Source organism: Neltuma alba, unplaced genomic scaffold, assembly GCF_004799145.2.
Source record: "Neltuma alba isolate B1F8T4 unplaced genomic scaffold, ASM479914v2 tig00012234_pilon, whole genome shotgun sequence".
Taxonomy (NCBI): Eukaryota; Viridiplantae; Streptophyta; class Magnoliopsida; order Fabales; family Fabaceae; genus Neltuma; species Neltuma alba.
In genome coordinates, this window is record NW_021636764.1 from 1 (window position 1) to 18716 (window position 18716).

Below are 18716 nucleotides of genomic sequence, written 5' to 3' on the forward strand. Positions count from 1 at the left end.
TTTAATTAATTTTATTCTTCCATCCGCATTTGTTTGGTTCGCCAAATGGTTGAGTGATACACTTTACGCCCATTTAAATAGTTTATAAATAATTTTTTAATAAAAACTTATAGAATACGAGATAAATATATAAGTTTATTTAATTATGTTAAAATTTGTTATAAGTGATTTCAATCGTGATGGTTTTGCCATTGAATTAATCCGAATGAGATGTGGGCATTGAACATTACATATAATCTAAGATTATCTAAATACACTTATAATTCACGAATATAAAATTATGAAGTTTGGCTTATACATACATGTATAGATACATAGTAGGACACGTAGAGAGTTCCAGAAAGGCCAAGGGCCACGCCTTTCTATTCCATTTGACATAATGGATCATGATGAGACTGGATGGATCATGTGTAGATGGAGGAGTAGGTTTTATCATTCAAATTTAAAAAATTTAAATTACCAATAGGGTTAGGGTGTAGCAGAAGAAACTAGTCCCTTACAACGTGATGAATCAAAGTTTGAATCCCTGTTGCAAAAGGTACCCACATTTAGTATCCAACAGTGTCTCGAATAGGATTATCTTTAATAAGAGAATACTTGGGTTTAAAAAAAATTAAAATTAATACTCATAATTCTTAGAACCGTATGAATCATTCTTTGGGATAATGATAAGTAACAACTAAAAGATGTGACATTTAATTGATTGGCATATCTAATTGGCCAACATTGAAAAATAAACCATTTTTTTATTTTTTAAAAAGAAAAAGGAAAGAGAAATAGTGGAGCAAGTAAAGAGGCAAGTCCATGCTGGTAACCTAATTGAAACAGTTGGCGCCACAAATTTCATGAACGAAGATGATGACGCAATTCTACAAGCTTCCGTGTTAATTACATAATTAAATTCTAATTATAAGTAATTGCAATACCATTATAATGGTATAATAATCAACTGCTAATTGCTGAATTTAAACTAACATCAGGTCCGGATTCATTATTATTATGAAATTTAAGTGTGACGAAAATTGAAGTTGACGCCGGCTGACGTAAATCTTAATTTCAATTACGATGTGCTGATTAAGAACGGGAAGACGTCGTTGATAACAAATCTGGCAGTGTGTTTATGAGGGGGAGGCATGGTTCAGCTTTGAATATGGATTTGGTGTTGTAGGGTTTACGCAAATCTGCACGAGCCTTGTTCTCCGAGGAATCCCGTCCGTTCATAGCTTCGTCAAATTTTCCACGAGAATCATTAATGCGGAGCGTGAGAGATTTGATTGATTCCAACGCAGATTCTTTATAATCCAATTCACTTCTTTAAAAAGAAACATAAGCTTTTTTGAAAACAAGAAGTCTAAAAATAAAGATGATGCCTTGCGAGTTAAGTGATTTTGATGCCGGGACCAAACGTATACGAGAATCTCGTTGCAAATTGTGCTCTTATTTTGAGAAAGTGAGTGGAATGAAAAAAAAAAAAAAAACATAAAACAAAATGAAAGTATATATTTGGTCTTTTAACTTTTACGGAAGGTTTCAGTTTAGTGCTCGTTTGGATTAGCGGTGAACAACTGTGATTTTAGATAATCGTGAATTTTATAAGTGATACTGGCTATAAGTGATACTAGTTAATCGTGATTTCTGTTTGGATTTTTTTTTATAAGTGATTTTAAGAATTGTGATTATGTTTGGTTTTTATTCGTTAAAATCACTTATGGGTATATAATTACTAAAAAGGACATGAAGTTAATAAAGTTGTTTACATTTTCATAATTATTATATTTAATAATAAATTTTATTAAATATAATTTAATAAATGACATGAATATTTAAATATTATTTTTATTTTAAAATTATTATTATTTGAAGTGGTTTAGCCGTTTAGGTTGAAAAATTGTAGGCAAAATATGTGGAGATAATATTTGAAGAGAGATTTGTGGAAGAGTAAATGGAGAGATATCATTTTAGATAAAATAACAATAATAAATATAAAAATAAGCTGAAAAATTATTTGTCATCATTATTTTCTTAATTTAACAATGCTCCTAGAATCAGAATATTACCTAAATATTTGATTGTGTTGTTTCAATCATATGTCATCCGTAATCTTATTTTTGTTTAGATAAAATTAAAAGAAAAATAGTTTCATATTGTATGTTTTTTTTAAAAAAATTTAAAATAATTACCATTAGAATGAGGGGTAGATTAGAGAAAATTTAGTTACTGAATATTCATCGGGATTTTTCAAACGCATAAACTATCTTTTATTGCTTATCCTAAAAGTGCGGTGGGAGGTTAAAATCACGATTCATCGGAATTCTATAAAAATTATCCAAACACCCTAACCATGCTTCATAAGCACTTATTTGAATTTAAACGGGCTTATTTGAGATCCCACCGCTTAACCAAACAGGCTCTTAATCTTTTAACTTTAAAATGTATACTTTCAGTCTTTTAATTTCAAAATTGTTAATCTTAAATGATGATTTTTTGTAACAATCGTAATTGTTTTGAACATTAAATTTAATATGTTAGTATTTGGTAATATTTTATCAGTATTCAAGAACTTAATATAATCATTTTTTGTTAATAATTTTAGAATTAAATGATTAAAAATTTACTTTTTAAAATTAAAAGATTAAAACAAAACGTTAAATGACTTAAAAATATACTTTAGCTAATAAAACAAAGAAGGGAACAAAAAGGAGAAAACGAGAACGGCACACAAGTATAATATGCCGAAATTAGAATAAGAGGAAATGTTCACGAAACATAAATTAAAAACTAAAAAAGAAATCTGAAGAAAGAAGCAAAAGTATAAAAAGGTCACAAATGGAAGAGGGATCAGAGAAATTCTCGTGCCCTGCAGACAGCAATTGGAAACCGGTGAATGAAATCTTTTTTGACGTTGAGCTTAGTACAAGAACTCATCACATCAAGTTTCAGTCTTAAAAAATTCTCAAATTTCAATTCGGTCAAACGGAACTCATGTTTATGAGGCTCTCTCTATTTATTTTAAGGTTAAAAGTATAATCTTAACTCCAATTTTATTTTTTATATACACTTAACATTCTGATCTTTTTATTTTGACACATTGAAAAATAAGATAATATTACTTTCGGTTTTAATTATAAGATCTCGTTTGTATATTACAAATAAAATCTTATACTCCTCTGATACTATAAAAATCTTATATTTAGAACCAAAATAATAATTAGAATCGGAGATAATAATAAAATTACGCTAAAAAAATATCACGAGTAAAAGAATGGATGTGATGAAGCATTTAGCACAGGGGTAAAATTACGCTTTTATTTTTATTTAAGTGATATGTTTAGAAATGTGTAGAGGGAAGCAGCCAAGCAGGACAGGCCGGCGCCACGCGTGAAAGGGGAGATTGCGTGGCAAAGGCAAACGGAGGTTACCGTTGACTGGCGGAGTCGGTGGTGGGCGTTTAGCGATCATTCCAGTGGGCGCAACATAAAACAGAAAAAGCCTGCGATAGCCGTTATTTTTACTTTTTTCCCCTGTTGTCTTCATTCCTCCCATTTAATAATGCCTGTCTTTTGCCAAAACTAATCTCCTTTTTTTTAATATAAATATACAAATAACTGAATTATAACCTATTTTTCAAAAACACTTTTGTTTGTGAAAAAATAGAGAGGAGAGATAATGAATAGAAAATATGAAAGACAACGAGTAAGATAAAAATAAAAAACATGTAACTAATAAAAAAGCAAAAATAAAAAATGCGTTAAATACTTAGATACATTTGAAATTAGTTTATAAGAAAAAAAATATCCATTCCAAAAATTGTGACTAAGAAGGGGTAGTAACTCTCCGATTAGAACTTATACAAACTTCTAATTCAAACATCTTGTTATTTAAAATTGTAAACTTTTTATCCCTGTCTTAAATATGAGATTTTTTTAATGAATTGTTAAAATTCTAAAAAAAAAAAAGATGGCTATTTTAATTAATATGTAAAAATTTTAGGACAAATTGATAAAATAATTTTATCTTTAAAAAAATTTGATATTTCGTATGCATTTTGCATGATATTGTTATGTGTTTCATGGTGAATTCACTTAGGAAACAAAAGAAAGTGCATGGCTAAACTCAAGCTTTGAATGATATAATAGAATGTGAAAATGTGTGATTTTCAATAAAGTTAGATTTCATCCTAAATAGATGTTGTGTCTACAAATATGGAAAGAGATCACATAGGAAGAAATGAACAAAAACCATAGAGAGCGATGGGGATAGTTTTGACAGTTATCAACGTTGCGTTTCTCAATATTCCCAAGTCTCAAGACATAGCGAATAATTATTATTTTTTAATCACAGCAAATGTGCTCATTATATTTTTTTATGCAAAAGCATACCTTTGCTCATTTAATTTTATACAAGGTATTTGGTTTGTCAGATTTAAAAAGTATATTTTTAGTTACCTAACTCTAAAATTGTTGATAAAAAATAATGATATTAAGATTTTAAGTGTTGATAAATCGTTATCAAATAATAATATAATATATTAGATTTAATTTTTAAAATAACCATGATTATTACAAAAATATTATTTAAAATTTAAAGAATTAAATTGAAACACTGTATAAAGTTAAAAAACTAAATATGTGGCTTTATTTATTTCTTAAAGAGGGGTTCAACACGTGACCTTGCACATTTAAAAAAAAAATTTAAAAACCATCACTAGTACTAGTTATAGATTATAAGCCAAACCCAAATAAGCTATTGCAAATTTGTAATGCATGGAAGATGAGAAGGAAAAGAATTAAAAATATTTTATACTCCTCCAATCCTTAATATATGACTTAATTGTTAAGTTGATTTTAGTCTTAAATATAAGATCCATTTCTCATATTTATCAATTTTTTCTAAATTATCCTTATGGATACTCCCTCAACCATAATCAAGTGAAAGAGGGAGATGGGGTATTAAAAAAGATTATTATAGTATTTTAGAAAAAATGTGTAACATTTTTTATAATTAACTAACTTACCTAACTTTCTTAATCTAATCAAATTAGTTAAATGGATCTTATATTAAGGATCAGAAGAGTTTATTTGTTCTATCACTTGAATACATCATATGATTACACAAATTTAATCATGCATGAAATTTGACATCAGGTTTAAAACAAACCATTTTTCCGAGAAAAATTTTTTTCCAAGAGAATACATTTTTGAGATTTTAAAATGTTCGTGTAATTTGGCATACAATCCAGGCCGGCAAGGCAAGGGAAAAAAACTATATTCTTTATGTGTGCTTTCTAATCGGATTAGGCGACATAAAAAGGAAGGCATATTTGGCATAACCAATCATTTTTTGAAGATAATGATAATAATAACTGACATCTAATAATACGTGTTCTTTTCCCTGTCATGTGGAATCATTTTTTGGGACTGGCCCACGTTTGGTGTATCCATATGCCCACAATTATATAGTAAGTATTCCTCCTATTTTTAATATAAGATCTATTTAATTAATTTGATTAGATTTAAAAAAGTTAGATAAGTTAGTTAATTATAAGAAATATGATATGTTTTTTTAAAACATTATAGTCATTTTTTTAATATCCTCTTTCTCTTTTCTACTTGATTATGATTGAAGAAGTGTCTATAAGAATAATTTAAAAAATTGATAAATATTAGAAATAGCTTTTATATTTAAGACCAAAATTAATTCAATAATTAAGTCTTATATTAAGGATCCGAGGAGTATATAATTATTTTGATTTAATACCTTTTTCTTTAAGGGAATATTTCATTGTACTTTATTTGTTTGGCTGGCATTTTCAATTGTCTATATTCCAATAACCAGTAAATTACATAACTATTCATGACAAGTGTCCCGCATTACACATTCTCTTATTCTTCCCCTCTTCCAAACAAAAGCCTTTTGGGGTCCAATGAAAACTTAGCCTGCAAGATTTTATGCCTGAAAACGACTCAAAAGTCATTGATTGGGATCAAGTGTTGGAGGTGTTTGTTTAATTTTTTTTAAAATACATTTCGTCTGGTTTTATTTATGAGGTATTTTTTTAATTAATTTGTGATATAACTTTTTATAAATTTTACATTTTCAATCTTGGTGATTAACGGTAAATTTTTTGTGCGGCCAAAGATGATTAATGGTAATTTTAAGAATAGTAAATTTTTATAAAAATTAATTATTTTTTTAAATTAATGTTTATCATTTTCAAACGCAGCCCTGTGCTAAGAGCTTTGGATGATTGGCACACTCAAAAGTCAAAAGTACTTGTTTTAACCTACTCCTTCTTATTTTATTTATAAATTTTAAATTTGTGAAAGGTTTATTTATAAATTTTAATTTTAATTTGTTTTAACATTTAAAATATTTTTTAATTTTGTTTTTAATTATTTATTTTTTTTATCATAATTTTTCTTATCACGTTTCTCCACACATACTCTTTTATTTGTTTTTTCATTTTTTTTAACTAATTATTCATTATCTGTGAATAGTTATTTGAAAATTAACTAGAGGGAATACTTCTCATACTCCACGAATTAAAATTAGAAGTTACCCTAAAAGGATTCTATAGCCATAAGATACGTGATCCTTGAACACGGATGAGTAGAAACTAACGGCCTCATTCCACTCTTTACTCGAGTAAACCTCCGGTCGCGCCGCAGATCGGCTAACGATGGCCTCATTGGACTCGACAGCCAAAACCCCGGCGCGAGCCGGCGACTACAAAGTTGAGAGACTCCGGAAGGGAGAAGAAGCAGAAGTCGCCGACGTTGCAAGACTCGCCGGCGATGGTGATGACATAAGCAAACCGAACGACAATAATGAAAACCCCAAACAGAAGCAACCGTATGAGAATATTCCTGAGAAAGCCGGGCTTCGCAGCGGCAGTCTCCATTGCAGCAGATTTAACACCTTTCCGGAAGAAAAATTTGATTTCACGCAAGAATGCACAAAAAAATAAACAAATGAATGAAAGCCGGAGTTTTTCTTCTTTGGTGAAGAACTCAAGGAGAAAAAGAATGAAAGGTACGGTTTTCCAGGAAGAGAATTATCGGGAGGAGAAGCGAGCGGAGGTGTGGTTAGCGCCGATGAGGACGGGTCTTCTGGACGAGAGGGAGGGAGATATGGGGGAATAGAAAGCGAAAATAGGAGCAAAACGGGATGATGACATGGCTGCGAGAAATGGAGCGACCCTAGGAAGCAGAGAAGAGTGAGACCATTAGTGGGAGGTCTGTGCGAGAGCTGAGAGAAGTCAGTTTCAGGAGATGAGATTGTGGGGGTTGAGGAGAGTTTCTGCAGAGAAAAAGAGATAAAGAAAAGGGAAGAAAGAAGAGAGATGAAGCAGTAACGCGGCGTGGAGGGATGACCGGGATAGCTGGTTGCACGCGGTGCGAATGCGGATGGAGCTGCGCAGACGAAGGAAGCGTCTCCATCTCTGATTCCTCAATTGCCCTTCCTTTTCTCCTAAATGACGCAATTGCCATGGATTAGATAGTTCATGCTCATCTATCCAAATCAACTCCCTAAAACTTTTTTGTTTTTAATCCTGAAGAAGCAATATTTATTTTAATTACTTGATTATGAATATGAGAAAGAAGGTAGATAAATGACTTACACTTAGGATCAAAATTTACCCTCAGACTAAGTCCTACATTCAGGACAGGAGGAATATATTATATCAAAAAATGTAAAAGTGTTTTAGTTTGAAAAAAAATTATAAATATAAGAGATAATATAAATAAAGGTCTTACATTTAGGGAAAATTATAAATACAAGAAATAAAATAAATAAAAATATTATATTTTTGAAAAAAAAATGATAAATACGAGAATTAAGATAGATATAAATATGAAAGATAAGATAGATAAAGATCTTACATTTAGAAAAAAAAATTATGAACATGAGAAATAAAATAGATAAAGGTCTTATATTTAGAAAAAATAATAAATATGAGAATTAAGATAGATAAAAGTCTTACATTTGGGAAAAAAATACTTTTACATTTTTTGATATAATATACTCCCCCTATCTTGAATGTAGGATTTAGTCTGAGGGTAAATTTTGATTCTAAGTGTAAGTCATTTATCTACCTTCTTTCTCATATTCATAATCAAGTAATTAATTTAGTTTCTTTAATTTATTTAAATTAGATAAATAAATCTTACATTAAGAATTAAGTGAGTATATATTTGATTTTCCTATTTTACTCCATCCCATAATTTGTACATTACCTCTATCAATCATTTTTTCCTCCCCCAAATAGCCATCACCGTGTGTTTTTTCAAATTATTCCTTACTCATCAATTTTCAAATATTCCGTTTGATTCCGGTGGCAGGAGAGAAGAGAGAGGAGAGAGCAAGGCAAAATCGATGTATGTGTGATGAAGTTTAGTTTTTTATTCAAAATAATGTATGTGTCAGACTTGTTAGGACAATGGGACAAATAGCAAAGGTAAAATTCATCTTCGCATGAACGACTTCCTTACAATCTTAAACTCGTTCTTTACATGAACGATTTTAAGTATAGTATTCTGGTAAATAATTTTCACTTTGCAGGATTTTGGTAATATGTTTTACTGTTTGCAGTATATTAGTAAAAAAGCCTACTTTTATTCTTCCGTCCGTATTTGTTTGGTTCGGCCAAATGGTTAAGTGATACACTTTACGCCCATTTAGAGCAGTTTATAAATAATTTTTTAATAAGAATTTACAGAATACAAAGTAAATATATGAGTTTTGTCTTAATTTACATGAAATTTGTTTATAAGTGATTTTAATCGTAATGGTAAATAGGACTTTTATAAACCATACGAATTAATCGGAATTTTTTTTGCCATTGAATTAATCCAAATGAGATGTGGGCATTGAACATTGCATATAATCTAAGATTATCTAAATACACTTATAATTCATGAATATAAAATTGTGAAGTTTGGCTTATACATACATGTATAGATACATAATAGGACACGTAGAGAGTTCCAGAAAGGCCAAGGGCCAGGCCTTTCTATTCCATTTGACATAATGGATCATGATGAGACTTGATGGATCATGTGTAGATGGAGGAGTAGGTTTTATCATTCAAATTTAAAAAAATTTAAATCACCAACAGGGGTTGGGTGTAGAGAAAGAAGCTAGTCCCTCCCAACGTGATGAATTAAGGTTTGAATCCCGGTTGTAAAAGGTACCCACATTTAGTGCCTAACAGTGTTTCGAATAGGAATACCTTCAATAAGAGAATACCTATGTTTTAAAAAAAAATTAAAATTAATACTCATAATTCTAAGAACCGTATGAATCATTCTTTGGGATGATAATAAGTAACAACTCAAAGATGTGACATTTAATTGATTGGCAATATCTAATTGGCCAACATTAAAAAATAAACCCATTTTATATTTTTTTTTAAAAGAAAAAGGAAAGAGAAATAGTGGAGCAAAGTAAAGAGGCAAGTCCATGTTGGTAACCTAATTGAAACAGTTGGCGCCACTAATTTCATGAACGAAGATGATGACGCAATTCTACAAGCTTCCGTGTTAATTACATAATTAAATTCTAATTATAAGTAATTGCAATACCATTATAATGGTATAATAATCAACTGCTAACTGCTGAATTTAAACTAACATCAGGTCCGGATTCATTATTATTATGAAATTTAAGTGTGATGAAAATTGAAGTTGACGCCGGCTGACGTAAATCTTAATTTCAATTACGATATGCTGATTAAGACCGGGACGACGTCGTTGATAACAAATCTAGAAGTGTGTTTATGTGGGGGAGGCATGGTTCAGCTTTGAATATGGATTTGGTGTTGTGGGGTTTACGCAAATCTGCACGAGCCTTGTTCTCGGAGCAATCCTGTCCGTTCATAGCTTCGTCAAATTTTCCAAGTGAATCGTTGATACGGAGCGTGAGAGATTTTGATTGATTCCAATTCAGATTCTCTATAATCCAATTCACTTCTTTAAAAAGAATATAATCTTTCTTCAAAACAGAAAGTCTAAAAATAAAGATGATGCCTTGCGAGTTAAGTAATTTGATGCCTGGACCAGACGTGCACGAAAATCTCGTTGCAAATTGTGCTCTTATTTTGAGAAAGTGAGTGGAATGAAAAAAAAATAAAAAAAAACAAAGAAGGGGACAAAAAGGAGAAAAAGAGAACGGGACACAAGTATAATATGCCGAAATTAGAATAAGAGGAAATGTTCACGAAACATAAATTAAAAACTAAAAAAGAAATCTGGAGAAGAAGGAAGAAAAAGTATAAAAAGGTCAAAAATGGAAGAGGGATCAGAGAAATTCTCGTGCTGTTCTGTAAACAGCAATTGGAAACTGATGAATGAAATCTTTTTGTTTTTTTTGCCACTTCTCACTCACTCGTCCTGTTATTTTTTGACGTTGCGCTTAGTACAAGAACTCATCACATCAAGCTTCAGTCTTAAAAAATTCTCAAAAATTTCAATTCGGTCAAACGGAACTATTGTTTATTGGGCTCTTTCTGTTTTTTTTTGGGTTCCACTCGATTCACCAGAGTTTTATAGATTTTCAGTATCCATGAGGAATCGAATTCGAGACCTCACTTAAGTAGAATCAAGCCGCTTACCACTCAGACCAATCCCAGTTGGTGGTGGGCTCTTTCTATTTATTTTAAGGTTAAAAGTATAATCTTAAGTCCAATTTTATTTCTGATGTACATTTAGCATTCTGTTCTTTTTATTTTGATACATTGAAAAACAAGATAATATTATTTCTAGTCTTAATTATAAGATCTCGTTTATAGACTATAAACGAAATCTTATACTCCTTCGATCTTAAATATAAGACCTTTACGAGTCTTATATTTAGAACCTAATCTTATATATACTAGTATAAGAGTTTTATATTTAGGATCGGAGAAATAATTGGAATCGGAGATAATAATAAAATTACACTAAAAAAATATCACGAGTAAAAGAATGGATGTGAGGAAGCATTTAGCATAGGGGTAACATTACGCTTTTATTTTCAAGTAGTATGTTTAGAAATGTGTAGAGGGAAGCAGCCAAGCAGGCCAGGCCGGCGCCACGCGTGAAAGGGGAGATTGCGCGGCAAAGGCAAACGGAGGTTACCGTTGACTGGCTGAGTCGGTGGTCGGCGTTTAGCGAGCATTCCAGTGGGCGCAACAAAAAACAGAAAAAGCCTGCGATAGCCGTTATTTTTACTTTTTTCCCCTGTTGTCTTCGTTCCTCCCATTTAATAATACCTGTCTTTTGTCAAAACTAATCCTTCTTTTTTTATATATAAATATACAAATAACTGAATTATAACTTATTCTTCAAAAACACTTTTGTTTGTGAAAAAATAGAGAGGAGAGACAATGAGTAGAAAATATGAAAAACAACGAGTAAGATAAAAATAAAAAACATGTAACTAATTAAAAGCAAAAAATAAAAAAATGCATTAAATATTTAGATACATTTAAAATGTAGTTTATAAGGAGAAAAATATCCATTCCAAAAATTGTAACTAAGAAGGAGTAGTAAATCTCCAATTAATATTTATACAAACTTCTAATTGAAACATATTGTTATTCAAAATTATAAACTTTTTATCCCCGTCTTGAATATGAGATTTTTTTTAATGAATTGTTAAAATTAAAAAAAAGATGGCTATTTTTAATTAATATGTAAAAAATTTAGGAAATATTGTTAAAATAATTTTATATTTAAAAAAAGTAGGTGTTTTCGTATGATTTTTGTATGATATTGTTATGGTTTCATGGTGAATTGACTTAGGAAACAACAGAAAGTGCATGTCTAAACTCAAGCTTTGAATGATATAATAGAATGTGAAAATATGTGATTTTCAATAATGTTAGATTTCATCCTAAGTAGATTCATGTTGTGTCTACAAATATGGAAAGAGATCACATAGGAAGAAATGAACAAAAACCATAGATAGCGATGTGGATAGTTTTGACACTTATCAACATTGAGTTTCTTAATATTCCTAAATCTCAAGACATGGCGAATAATTATTTTTTTCTAATCATAGCAAATGTGATCATTATATTTTTATGCAAAAGTATAATTTTGCTCATTTAATTTTATATAAGGTATTTGGTTTCTTAGATTTAAAAAGTATATTTTTAGTTACCTAACTCTAAAATTGTTAATAAAAAAATAATATATTAGATTTAATTTATGACACATAAATAAGATTTTAAATGTTGATAAATCGCTACCAAATAATAATATAATATATTAGATTTAATTTTTAAAATAACCATGATTATTATAAAAAATATTATTCAAAATTTAAAGGATTAAATTGAAACACTGTTAAAAAACCAAATACGTAGCTTTATTTATTTCTTAGAGAGGGGTTCAACATGCAACCTTACACATTAAAAAAAAAAAAAACCCATCATTAGTACTAGTTACATATTATAAGCCAAACCAAAATAAGCTATTGCAAATTTGTAATACATGGAGGATGAGAAGGAAAAGAATGAAAAATATTTTATATATATTTTTTCTATTGCTTGAATATATCATATGATTACACAAATTTAATCATGCATGAAATTTGACAACATCAGGTTTAAAACAAACCATTTTTGCAGGAAAAAAATATTTCCAAGAGAAGACATTTTTGAAATTTTTAAAATGTTCATCTAACTTGGCATACAATCCAGGCCGGCAAGGCAAGGCAGGGGAAAAACCTATATTCTTTATGTTTGCTTTTTAATCGGATTAGGCGACATAAAAAGGAAGGCATATTTGGAATAACCAATCATTTTTTGAAGATAATGATAACAATAATTGGCATCTAATAATGCGTGCTCTCTTACCTGTCATGTGGAATCAATTTTTGGACTGGCCCACGTTTGGTGTATCCATATGCCCACAATTATATATTGAGTATTTCTCCGATTTTTAATATAAGATCTATTTAATTAATTTTATTAGATTAAAAAAGTTAGATAAGTTAGTTAATTATAAGAAATATGACATCTTTTTCTTAAAACACTATAATCATTTTTTTAATATCCTCTCTCCCTTTTCTACTTAATTATGATTGAAGGAGTGTCTATAAAAGTAATTTAAAAAATTGATCAATATTAGAAATAGCTTTTATATTTAGAACCAAAATTAACTTAACAATTAACTCTTATATTAAGGATCCGAGGGGTATATAATTATTTTGATTTAATACCTTTTTCTTGAAGGGAATATTCATTGTACTTTATTTGTTTGGCTGTCATTTTCAAGTGTCTATATTCCAATAACCAGTAAATTACATAACTATTCATGACAAGTGTCCCGCATTACACATTCTCTTATTCTTCCCTTCTTCCAAACAAAAGCCTTTTGGGGTCCAATAAAAACTTAGCCTGCAAGATTTTATGCCTGAAAACGACTCAAAAGTCATTGATTAGATTTTCGAAATGTTACAGGTTTTTGTTTAATTTTTTAAAAATATATTTCGTCTAGTTTTATTTATAAGGCATTTTTTATTAATTTGTGACATAACTTTTTATAAATTTTACATTTTCAATCTTGGTGATTAATGGTAAAAAATTTTTTTGGCCAAAGATGATTAATGGTAATTTTAAGAATAGTAAAGTTTTATAAAAATTAATTATTTTTTAAATTAATGTAAAGTAATTAATACTGGTATATCCTTACCCACAAAAAAAAAAAAAAAGATTGGAAGGAGCATGATATAATGTTTATCATTTCAAACACGGCCCTATGGTAAGAGCTTTGTACTTTAGCTGCTATGAATATGATCAGCTCTGGTGGATGTTTAGCGCTGGTTTGGACGATTGGCACACTCAAAAGTCAAAAGTACTTGTTTTTAACCTGTTCCCTCCTATTTTATTTATAAGTTTTAAATTCGTAAAAAATATGATTTATTTTATAAATTTTACTTGGAATTTGTTTTAACATTCAATCTGTTTTTTTTTATTTTGTTTTTAATTATTTATTTTCTCTGTTATCATAATCTTTTTGTTCATATTTCTCCACACATACTCTTTTATTTGTTTTCTCATTTATCATAAGGCTATTTTTGAAAACAAAAATATAGTTCTAACCCATTCATTACTTTTAACTAATTATTCGTTATTCGTAAGTAGTTATTTGAAGATTATAATGAGAACCAGAGGGAATACTTTTCATACTCCACAAATTAAAATTAGAAGTTACTCTAAAAGGATTATTTTGCCATTTCAAACAAGCTTATAATGCAACCTCCAGTCCTAATTATAAAACTCTGTTTATAGACTATAAACTAGATCTTACTACCTCCGGTCCTAATTATAAGAGCCAGTTGACTAATTTGAGGAGATTAAGAAAGTAAGTTGAGTTAGTTATTTGTCCTAAATAGGTGTTGTCTTTCCTAAAATATCCTTGCTAATCAAGTGTATTGACTAAAACTATAATTATTAAAAGGATTATCTTGGCAAAAATTGAGTAAATATGAGAGACAAAATGGATTGGAGTCTTATATTTAGGACCAAAATAAAAGTCAAATAGGATCTTATATTAAGGATCGGAGAGGTAGTATAATTAAGATAGGAAGTAGTGTGTGTATATATATAATATTAATAAAGAATTGGCAGATACCAAGGAAACAAAAAAAAAAATTGGGGATGTGTTGATCATGAAGCAGCGGGCAGCCGCTTTGTGAGGGAATCCAAATCAGCGTGAGCTGGAAGCAGGTGGAATGAGAGACCGATCTCGAAGCTTCTGTCGCAGGGAGAGCCAGAAGCATATGTCAAGCCATACCCAAAATTCTTCATTTCTTCCCACTCTTTTAGTATTAGTCCCATTTCTTCTCCATTGGGCCCAGCCCATGGGTTGGTCATGCTGGCCCGTTAGGCCCAACTTCAGATCACATTGACTGCCCCACAGATCCACGTTACATCGCCAAAACTTTCTTTTACCTCAAAACATCACAATTATATGCGTAATAGGATTCTTTATAAATAATATTATAATAATAAACCAGCAGTTAAAACACTTTAATTTTTTTTCTTTTTCCTTTTTAAAAAAGAAGAGCATTACTTACTTATCTTTAAGATAAACTTCAAACCTTTTGGATTGTATTTCTTATCTACATACCGCTTTAAAGAAACAATTAAGTTCTGTGTTATACAGTTTTTTAAAGTAAAAATATTACCATTATAACAAAAGGAAACAACACCCAAACAGAAGTTTTAATCAAATACAAATATTTCTTATATATGTTTAAATGATCCGAGAAATAAGTTCACGCTTTGTTTCACTCATTCTATTTTTAATACTATTTTTCCCATTTCAAACATATTTTACAGTCACAGATTTCTAAACCAAAAGCCAAAAGAATTTCGAATACTCCCTTGGCTTTATTACATTACCCTGACTTTAATTATAAGACCTCATTTGTAATTTATAAATACGGTTCTGTAATTAAGACCAAAAGTATTGCCTCCAGTCCTTAATATAAGATCTTGTTTAACTTTTATTTCGGTCCTAAACATAAGACCACAATCTAATTTGTTCCTCATATTTATGTATTTTTTTTCAAGGTAATCTTTCTAATAATAGTAATTATAACAATTAATACAATTAATTAGTAAGAATATTTTAGAAAACAATACGTATTTATTACAAATAACTAGCTTAACTTATTTTTTTAATCTTCTCATATTAGTGAATTAGCTCTTATAATTAGGATATGAGATAGTAGTATTTATTCTTTCAGGAGAACAGACATGCCCTTTCTCAATTCTGAAGCAACATGTGAAAAAAAACTAAAAGTTTTGAAATGTTGCTATTTTATATTTTATAAAGAGAAGCCACAACAGAATGTGAAACAAAAACGACGATTTATAGAACATTGGTTTGGGCGTTTCGGTGGTGGGTCCACTTCGTACAGCTGGCACGCATATCGAGAGGGAATGCCTTGCCGTGATCCGCTTCTTAAGGCCATTCATCCGACGCCACGTCATCCCGCCATTACACTTCACGCCTCGCTCTCACTCTCTTCCTTCTTTAACTACCTTAACGATTTGCTCTCACTCCAAACTTCTCAACCGAAAACATTCACAGATCACACTTTCCTGTCTTAAAGCAAAATATCCAAATTCCCCTCTTTCAGTTTCATCTTCATTCCTTCATTCTCATTTTTCCGAATTTGTTATTCGGATAGAGATGTCGGAGTTTCCCGATTCACCGACAAAGACGAATTTCGATCTTCTCCGGCCAAACAGGCACCGGCGTCGCCTTTGCCGGATTTAGAGCAGGATCAAACGCAGCCGCGAATTGGCGGCGGAGATGGTGGAATATTAAGGCGATGGAAGAGGGACGATTTGTTGAAGAAAGGCTCGTTGGTACTGAGAGGAATTGCCCTGCTTTTCTCTCTGATCAGTTTCATCGTCATGGCCTCCAATAAGCACGGCGATTGGAAAAATTTCGACAGATACCCGGAATATAGGCAATTTAATCTCCCATCTCTATCTTCCTTTCATTTTTTTATTCCATATTTCTTGTCGAATGGATTGAAATTTCCTAGGCTTTCATGAAAATTTGATTACTGTTTCCGTTGTCAATCACCGCAAATGCCAATGGGGTTGCTATGTTCTTCATTTTAACTCCAAAATTGCTAGCTACGGAGCATTTGTATCGGAGAACCCTTTTTTTTTCTTTCTAAATTTAAATCGAAGTTCAGTTTTGTTTGTTTCTGGGATACTGAATATGCATCCGTAATTCCGCACAGGTATGTTCTGGCGATATCGATTTTATCGACACTGTACACCGGCGGCCAAGTGCTCCGGCAAGTTCAGGAAATCTCTACCGGAAAGAACTTTCTGGATCCCAGGACAGCTTTGCCGTTGGACTTCATAGGAGATCAGGTTTTCCTATTCCTTCCTCAATTTCTATTAACCGGCCCCTTTTTTCTTTTTATAATGCCATATATGTCCTCTTAAGATTTTCAGAAGTTGGCGGGTTATGATTATTCTATGTGAGTTAAGGACAATAATCTTGCCGGTAAAAAAAAAAAAAAGAACTTCTGTGTACATATAAAGGACGCACGACGAAAATTGCGTATTTAAATAATTAAATGAATTTATTTAATTAAGTAATTAACCCTCAAATATATATGGAGTTTATTTATAATTTAATCTTGTACAATTATTGAGCACGTCACACCATTTAATTAAAGATTATTAATTAAGACGAGCCACTCGTAATTCTGAAAAGGTTGAATAGGTAGCTTAGAAACTAGACTTTGTTCGAAGTTACCCCCACGAAGGGATTGAAAATGAATGTCTATTTGTCAAGTAATATAAAAGTGCGTTCATATGGAAGAACTTTCCCACTGGTTCTTAGTGATCCTACTTGTAAAGTTTATATATATAATACCATCTATCTGTCTTTAATATAAGAGTTTGTTTAACTTTTATTTTCATTCTAAATATAAAGTCTCAATCTACTTTGACTCTCAATATTTTTTTTTTTCAAAATAATTCTTATAATAATAATAGTTATAGTCAATATACTTGATTAGTAAGGATATTTTAAGAAAGATAACATCTATTTATTACAAAATAACTAATTTAACTAATTTTTTTAATTACTTAAATTAGTCAACTAGCTCTTATATTAAAGACTGAGAGCGTATATAAATAAATTTTATATAATGTATAAGTTATTGGGTCCTACACATGGCCCCCCTGTATAATTTAAGTTGACCTGTATTTTGGAGGCAGACCAGACACTTCATTTGAATGGTTCAAACTTGAAAGTTTCATTGTCTAAATTAAAAAAAGAAAAAAGAATTTAATTGTCGTGAATAAATATGTTCGTTTGTCAAATGGCTCTAATTAAAAAATATATATAGTGTTATTATATTCCCCTTGTTGTAAAGACTAAAGAGTCTTTCACTTGTACATCTTGTATTGACATTATAACTTAAGAACGAGATATTACCAAGGACTTCCACCATTACTATCATATTATAAAAGAAATGCCTTACTAAGTCAATGAAAGGTGATTTATTGATTTATTGAGGCCAAAGAATTAAAAAATGAATAGGTGATCTTATTAAGAAATGCTAAAATTTTTGAAGCCTATAGTAAGCGATCATCTGATTTTGTGAATGCAGATAATGGCGTATTTGTTGATCTCAGCATCATCTTCGGCGGTTCCATTGACAAACAGGATGAGGGAAGGATCTGACAATATATTCACAGACTCTTCGGCTGCAGCCATTAGCTTCTGCTTCTTGGCCTTCTTTGCTGCTGCTGCTTCCTCCCTTCTTTCTGGCTACAAATTATCAACCCAATCTTATATCTGAACTTCTTCATAATTATATATACTTTCATTTCTTAAACATACTTAGATTGCATCCATCATACCTTTGTTTGTCTGTACATTACCTTTGTGTGAAGAAGAATGAAAGAGATTGTAAGAGGTGTTTGGAGTGTGAGAGTAGTGTTTTGTGTTCAAAGTTCTAAAGCTTTTCATGTCATTAGACCTCGCTTTTTATATTTCTGAATAAAAATTTCCACTTTAATCATAAAAAAAAGGAAGGAAACTTTTGACTCCGTTCAATGGTTTTGTATATCCTTTGACTAATTCTTAACACGGTGAGCCTATTCTGAACCTTGTTTATTCTTACTCCCGCCAAATCAGAAGGCAACTGCAATTTTTACCCAGTCTTATCCATCCTTAAAA

General features: G+C 30.5%; 1 protein-coding gene across 1 annotated transcript; it reads left to right on the forward strand.

Moving 5' to 3' along the window:
- Window positions 1-6679: 6679 nt before the first annotated feature.
- LOC114725239 (CASP-like protein 4B1) lies at window positions 6680-18593 on the forward strand. The gene is made up of 4 exons (XM_028911722.1): window positions 6680-6852; window positions 16111-16473; window positions 16756-16891; window positions 18145-18593. The coding sequence occupies exons 1-4, from the start codon at window positions 6680-6682 to the stop codon at window positions 18334-18336; spliced, it is 864 nt and encodes a 287-aa protein (XP_028767555.1). The 3' UTR covers window positions 18337-18593.
- Window positions 18594-18716: the final 123 nt, after the last annotated feature.